Below are 7,819 nucleotides of genomic sequence, written 5' to 3'. Positions count from 1 at the left end.
GAGCATTGTGGGATTGTGTGAGTCTCAAGATGGACAACCGGGATGTTGCAGGTAACAGCCCCCGCCTCCCTTGAAGCGCCCGCCTGGGTCAGCGGGGCTACGCGTCGCGGTTTCGTCTTCCCATCGGGTCTGCCCCGACCCACCGGCCCCTCGCCTCAGCCGCTAGGGCGTCCCAAAGCGGAGGCTTCTGCATCTTCCCCGTCTCCCGAGACCCCAGACCCAGTTGCTGCCCCCACCGCCGGGTTTGCTGTGGGCGCCTGGTGTTCCGTAAAGGCCGCCCCTGGGTCGGCCCTGTTCTCCCTTTCCCGAATAATCGCCTTCAGGACTGTTCAGAGCTCTCTTCCCCGAAACAGCAGCAACCTTGGGCTGTCCTGCGCCCCTCTGTTCGTAGCAGCCGTGGTCTGGCCTGTGTCCACTTTGCGAAAAAGCTGCTTTTTCGAACTGCTCTAGCACCCTCTCTACACACTTTCTCCGTCTTTTGAGCCCCCACTTTACCACAGGTCTTGCCCTTCCCTCTCTCCTAGCCCTAGCGGCCCCCCACCCCCAAGACTGGAATGCATTCATTCAGCAAATACTGTGTGCTAGGCACTATGCTAGGCGCTGGGGATGCAGTGGTAATCCAAAAGGGTCCTACTTTCCTGAAGGTTATTTTCTACTGGGCGGTCAGACAATGCACCCAGAGGAAGTATTTACAGAGACACAGGTTATAATGGTGTGAGAGAATGGGGGTGGAGGCTGCTGATATAGGGTGGTGAAGGAAGGCCTTTTTGAGCAGAAGACATTTGAGATGAGAAGATGGCAGCTATGGGAAGGCCTGGAGGGCAGAGCTCTTCCCTCTGTGTCTTCCCACACAGAGGGGTGACAGCCAGTGCAAAGTCTTTGGAGTGTGATGGGCTTGTCGTTTTGAAGAATGTCAAGAATGATGTGGAAGTGAGGAGGGGAGTCTTTTCTGACAGGGCCCTGAGAATCAACTTTCAGAATTTGGATTTTAGTCTGAGTCCCGTAAGGAACCTTTGAGGTGTCTTCTCCATCTTTACACTTCCCACCTTCATCTGAAGGCACCATCATCCTCCAAAACACCATCCAGGTCTCCTTGTTGGTCTTCTTGCTGCCACCGTGCACTCTACAATTAGTATCCAGAATGATCTTCAAAATACTGTTTGTCAGCTTAATATTCTTCTGTTCCTCCATAGAGCCCTTAAAGTAAAACCTAGACTCCTCATCTTGTACCCCTACTTCCATTCCTTAAACAGTCCGCTCTGGCCACAGTGGGCCCTTGCTGGTCCTTGCCTATACCAGGCTTCTTTTTGCCTTAGGTTTTTTTGTTTTGTTTTGTTTTTAAAGATTTTTAAAAATTTATTTGACAGACACAGAGAGAGAGGTAACACAAGCAGGGGGAGTGGGAGAGGGAGAAGCAGGCTTCCTGCTGAGTGGGGAGCCCCACGCAGAGTTCGATTCCAGGACCCTGGGATCATGACCTGAGCTGAAGGCAGCCGCTTAACTACTGGGCCACCTAGGCGCCTCATGCTTTAGGTGTTTGCAACTGCTTATTCTGCCCAGATAGCTCCCCAGGTGGCTTTTTAGGAGGCTGGTCCTTTATCTTTCTGGTTTCAGCCTATATGTCTTCTCTTCTAACAGTTATTTTCTGGCTGCCCTAGCCATATAGGTGCTCATCTATCATTCTTCTAACCCCTTTTTTGGTTTCTAGCAAAGAGCTCTTATTACAATTTTACAGCTGCTTTTTGGGTGTAAGTCTATTGCCTTCTTAGCCCAAGGTGAGACCCACATTGGCAGAGATCCCTTCTCTGATTGAGCAGAGCACCTGGTACATTAGCTCAGTAAATATTCATGGAATAAGTCAAAGAAGTTGACATTTGAATGTCAGTTGGTGCAGGCAGCCGCAACTGGGCTGCTCCTTTAGCAGCCGCTGTACATGTATGTGGAGCAAAGATGATTTCTGATCTGCGTTTTTCTCCTCAGGAAAGGCTAACCGGTGGTTTGGGGTTGCTCCTCCCAAGTCCGGAAAAATGAACATGAACATCCTTCACCAAGAAGAGCTCATTGCTCAGAAGAAACGTGAAATTGAAGCCAAAATGGAACAGAAAGCCAAGCAGAATCAGGTGGTCATCAGCCCTCAGCCCCCACATCCTGGCGAGTAAGTTCCCCCTGCAGCTGGGTTGGGGTCTTAGAGGGTCACTGACAGAGGGTTTTGTGTTCAAGGGCAGTCTGGGTATTCTTTTTTTTTTTTTTTTTTTTTTTTTTTTTATTTATTTTTTCAGCGTAACAGTATTCATTCTTTTTGCACAACACCCAGTGCTCCATGCAAAACGTGCCCTCCCCATTACCCACCACCTGTTCCCCCAACCTCCCACCCCTGACCCTTCAAAACCCTCAAGTTGCCCCAACCTCCCACCCCTGACCCTTCAAACAGTCTGGGTATTCTTGCACCTGGCCACAACCTGGTGATGCAAGGAGTGACACAGATGCTCTGTTTCAGAAGGCTCAGGCGGCAAGAGAGAAACAGGTGTCGTGTGGGAGCTCAGAGGATGGCCTGCCTGTATTCACCAGTTATTTATTGCTGACCAGCTGTGGGCTAGGGGCCAGGGATGTAGCACGGAACAAAACCCCAGACTCCCATCTACCTTTTTGGGGCTCATGGTCTACTAATGAAGGGGGTGCCAGTTCTACCCCCAGAGCTGCCAGTGGGTAACATGAGGAAGTGTGTTCCCTGGTGCAGGAGCCACTGTGGGGGCCCAGCAAAGGCTCTCCGTTCTCAGAGCCAGCCCACTGAGGAAGCAGGGAAAGACCTATCTGTTAGAAGGCAGGAAGGAAAGAGAGCCCTTGTGTGTCAGGTGGCTCAAGCTGTTGCATCAAAGTGATTGTTTCATAGCCAAGCAGGAGGAGGAGAAATGCTCAGGGCACCCAAGAGTTTGGAGCAGGGGTGATGTAATTAGGATGATGAGATCCAAGAATTTCGGGTTGGAGATTGACAGTCAGAGAGACAGGCCCCTTCCTCTGGGCTCTGAAGAGTGGAGTATGTTAAACCCTCTACAGAGCTGTCTCAGCTCCCACCTTTTCTAAGAATCTGTGGCACGTCATTGAGGGCAGGACTTAGACCTTATTCTTAACGGGAACCCAGAGCCTGGGATCTCCAAGGCACTTATGAATGTGGGGACTGGATATAGAGTGATCCGTCAGTCAGTGGGCTTGTGGCTCTTGCCCTAGGGTTATAGAAGGACTTGCACAAGATGGGAGAAATCTATAGATATGCTTCCAAGTAGGTCTCCTGGAAGCAGCTGGATCCCAGCACCAGGATCAGGCAGCTGAAAGGGAGCATCAGGCAGTTGGATGCATGATACAGGTAGCTTTGGAAATAAGGTTATTTTTTTAACTGTAAAAGCATAGAACAAGTGTTAGAATTTCTCACTGAAGAAATAAACATTCAAGTTGCCTCAAGGCAACCATTTTGCTAACCCTAACCCTAACCACGTGTATTTGCTTTATTTCACAAAGTTATGATCCATTTCATGTGCTACTTCCTCCTCAACTTTTTATTTTATTTTATTTATTTTTTAAAGATTTATTTATTTGACAGAGAGACACACGGTGAGAGAGGGAACGCAAGCAGGGGGAGTGGGAGAGGGAGAGAAGCAGGCTTCCTGCTGAGCAGTTAGCCTGATATGGGGCTTGATCCTAGGGTCCTGGGATGATGACCTGAGCTGAAGGGAGAGGCTTAACGACTGAGCCACCCAGGCACCCCATCCCCCTCAACTTTTTAAAAGAAAATCTTTTCCCTGGACCGCAACTCTTTAGAACCATTGTAGTCTTTAAGTTTTATTTTTACTAAGATATAATTAATATGTCATAAAGTTGGTCTTTATAAACTATACAATTTATAAACTACACAATTTAATGATTTTTTTGGTAAATTCACGATGTCATGCAACCATCACCAATATCTAGTTCTAGAACATTTGTGTCATCCCAAAAGGAAACTCAGTACCCATTTGCATTCACTCCCTATTTCCTCCTTCCCCAGCCCCTAATTTACCGTTTTTGTGGATTGATCTATCCTATATATTTTAAACTCTTGGCCTTTTATGTCTGGCTTCTTTCACTGGATAGGATGCTTCCAAGGTTCATCACTTTTTAGAAAGCATCAGGACTTCATTCCTTTTCATGGCCAAATAATATTCTACTGTGCGGATTGACCGCACAGTGTGTTGTTTATCCTTTTATCAGGAGCCAGAATTTTTAAAGGCTGCGTAATATCCCTTACCATCTGTTAATGGGTGGTTTTCAAGTGGGATTCATTTGCTGCTTGCTGCTGCCCCGAGGTGTTTTCTTGTCTTTCATTGTCTCCACCTTCTTTCCATCCCTCTTTTTTTTTTTTTTTTTTAGATTTTATTTTTATTTATTTGACACAGAGAGAGATCACAAGGAGACAGACAGGCAGGCAGAGAGAGAGGAGGAAGCAGGCTCCCTGCGGAGCAGAGAGCCCGATGTGGGGCTCGATCCCAGGACCCTGAGATCATGACCTGAGCCGAAGGCAGCGGCTTAATCCACTGAGCCACCCAGGCGCCCCTCTTTCCATCCCTCTTGAGGGAGATATTCATAGTATGAGGACAAGGGCAGGGTCAGCAGAACCTTCTCCTTTGTATGGGGGGAAAAAAAACTTTACAGGGGTGCCTGGGTGGCGCAGTACATTGAGTGTCCAACTCTTGGTTTTGACTCAGGTCATGGGTGATCGCAGGGTTGTGGGATCGAGCCCCACGTCGGGCTCCTCACTTGGCACAGAATCCACTTGATACAATCTCTCCCTCTCCTTCTGTCCTTCCCTGCTGTTCTTGCACGGGCTCTTTTTCTCTCTCTCTAAAAAATAAGTAAATCTTGGGATGCTGGGTGGCGCAGTCGGTTAAGTGTCTGTCTTCAGCTCAGGTCATGATCCCAGGGTCCTGGGATCCAGCCCTGCATTCGGCTCCCTGCTCAGCTGGGAGTCTGCTTCTCCCTCTGCCTACTCTCTCTGTCTGACAAATAAATAAAATCTTAAAAAAATAATAAAATAAAAAAATAAGTAAATCTTTAAAAAAACCCCACAACTTTACGTATATGTGGCAGACTTTATGGAAACCGAAGGAGAGGAAAATGAGGCAAAACCGAAATGAATTATAACGCTGCAACCCAGAAACAGTGCTGTTAGCATTTTGATGGTTTTTTCTTTTTTTTTTCCTTTTTTTTTTTTTTTTAAGCTTTGTGAGAGAGAGAGCAACAGAGTAGAGTATGAGCAAAGGGGAGGGGCAGAGGGAGGAGCAGGCTCCCTGCAGAGCAGGGGGCCCAAAGGCATATGCTTAACTGACTGAGCCACCCAGACACCCATCAATGGGTTTTTCTTTCTTTCTCTCTCTCTCTCTTTCTTTCAAGATTTTATTTATTTATTTGACATAGAGAGACAGAGTGAGAGAGGGAACATAAGCTTGGGGAGTGGGAGAGGGAGAAGCAGCCTTCCTGCTGAGCAGGGAGCCTGATGTGGGGCCCAATTCCAGGACCCTGGGATCATGACCTGAGCCAAAGGCAGATTCTTGACAACTGAGCCACCCAGGCACCCCTTGATGTTTTTTCCTAACAATTTTTTTTTTTTAATTTGACACAGTGGGGGAGGAGAGAGCAAGCACAAGCAGGCAGAGTGGCAGACAGGGGAGAAGCAGACTTCCCGCTGAGCAAGGAGCCAGATGTGGGGCTCTGTCCCAAGGCAGCTGCTTATCCAACTAAGCCACCCAAGCGCCCCTAACAATTTTTAATTTAAGTATTTTTTTGACATAAATAAGGCCGTACTGTAGTTGTTGTCTGCTTTCCTTTGGGGGTGGGGTTGGAAGGGTAGGGGGAGACGGGGAGGGGGAGAGAGAATCTTAAGCAGGCTCCGTGCTCAGTACAGAGAATGGTGTTGGGCTCAGTCTCACCCTGAGATGATGACCTAAGCAGTAGTCAAGAGTGGGATTCTTGGGGTGCCTGGGTGTCTCAGTGGGTTAAGGCCTCTGCCTTCAGCTCAGGTCATGAACCCAGGGCCCTGGGATCGAGCCCCGCATCAGGCTCTCTGCTCAGCGGGGAGCCTGCTTCCTCCTCTCTCTCTGCCTGCCTCTCTGCCTACTTGTGATCTCTGTCTGTCAAATAAATAAATAAAAATCTTTAAAAAAAAAAAAAAAGAGTGGGATTCTTAACCACCCCTGTAGTTGTTTTATATCCTGCTTTTCTTTTTTTTTTTCATTTAATGTTGCACTCTATTGCTTTATCTCTAGAATTTTCAGTTTTCAGAGCTGTTTCCTCTGCCCAATGGAAGTCGTATGATTTATTTAACTAGTGCTACTTGTTTCCATTTTTACTTCATTGTAACAGAATTTTTAGAAGAATAAGACTTTAGAATTTTGCAATTTTTAGAAGAATAAAAGTTAATTTTGAAGGAAAAACCCTAGGCCTGTGGACTCCCTGAGCCTTTACCAATTATTGGATGTGTCACTGTAACAATAACTAATGATAATTATGTTATAATAATAGGATTGTGATATATAACAATTACCAAGTGTTAGTAATTGTAATAACTAATAAAAGTTGGAGGGTTGTGTGGTCTTAAAAGCAACATATGTGAACAATTTCTGAGGTTTGGGGCAGGATAGTATGTTAGGAAGAAGTAGGATATACACTATGATCGTAGCCTTATTTCCTTCTATTTCTTTTTTTTTTTTTTTAAAGATTTTATTTATTTGTCAGAGAGAGAGCGAGCGAGCACAGGCAGACAGAGTGGCAGGCAGAGGCAGAGGGAAAGGGAGAAGCAGGCTCCCCGCCGAGCAAGGAGCCCGATGTGGGACTCGATCCCAGGACGCTGGGATCATGACCTGAGCCGAAGGCAGCGGCTTAACCAACTGAGCCACCCAGGCGTCCCAATTTCCTTCTATTTCTAATTAGGGCACAAATCAAAGAAGTATACCAAAGAGTTAGTAGTGGCTGTTCTGAGGGAAGAGACTCTTCTGGATGTTTCCCTTTGCTTTCCATTTTCCTACGTTCCTGTTTGCTCCATAATAAACCTCCCTTGCTTTTATAATCAGGAAAAATGAATTTGAATTAAACATTTGGGCCCCTGAGTTTGCTTTATTGCTGACTTGTTGAAAATAGATGTTTAAGCATAACTTTTGCAAACAAAAGAGAGTGTAAAAATAGTAAGAATATAAAATTCCCCTTTAATTCTTCTACCAAATGATTGCTTTGGGTGTTTTGATGTGCACCGGTGACACCCACAGAAGCACCGCCTGGCTCAGGCCCCGAACTGCAGTCACACGTGGGTATAGACACACAGGCCTGCCTTGGAAATCTCTGATATCTAGCTGAGAAGACAGGCATGGGAGCCAGGAACAGCCCAGATAGTTAAAAAGGACGCAGGTGCTGTGCAGGCAGGACAGGTGCTTCTAAGCTGTCAGTATAGATAGTATCGGTTTGACTGGAGAAACATTATTCCATTTTACTATGAAGGCTGCTCTGTGCACTTAGTAGTCCCCACTCTCTGGGGGAGGGTTTTGGGTCCCACTAGGTGAGAATGTGGGGGGGTGCTGAGATGGGAGAGACAGGCCCCTGCCCCTCCTCTGTGGCTCACCTTCTCTGTCCTCTCTCTTGGGTCTAGAATTGCGAATGCACACAACTCTTCCGTTTCCAACAAGTTTGCTAATGATGGCAGCTTCTTACAGCAGTTTCTGAAGTTGCAGAAGGCGCAGACCAGCACAGGTGAGTGCCATCCACCATTTCCTGAGTCTCCCTCTGCTGTGACTCTCTCTCT

General features: G+C 47.0%; 1 protein-coding gene across 1 annotated transcript in view; it reads left to right on the top strand.

Moving 5' to 3' along the window:
* Positions 1-23: 23 nt before the first annotated feature.
* SUGP1 (SURP and G-patch domain containing 1) overlaps positions 24-7,819 on the top strand; it is a 32,131-nt gene continuing 24,335 nt past the window's right edge. The window contains exons 1-3 of the mRNA XM_045991389.1: positions 24-51; positions 1,981-2,155; positions 7,667-7,767. Of these exons, the coding sequence (XP_045847345.1) occupies positions 30-51; positions 1,981-2,155; positions 7,667-7,767 (298 nt within the window). The 5' untranslated portion in view covers positions 24-29. The remainder of the gene's footprint in view (positions 52-1,980; positions 2,156-7,666; positions 7,768-7,819) is intronic.

This window comes from Meles meles, chromosome 20 (assembly GCF_922984935.1).
Source record: "Meles meles chromosome 20, mMelMel3.1 paternal haplotype, whole genome shotgun sequence".
NCBI lineage: Eukaryota > Metazoa > Chordata > Mammalia > Carnivora > Mustelidae > Meles > Meles meles.
This window is presented reverse-complemented; position numbering and strand designations above follow the sequence as displayed.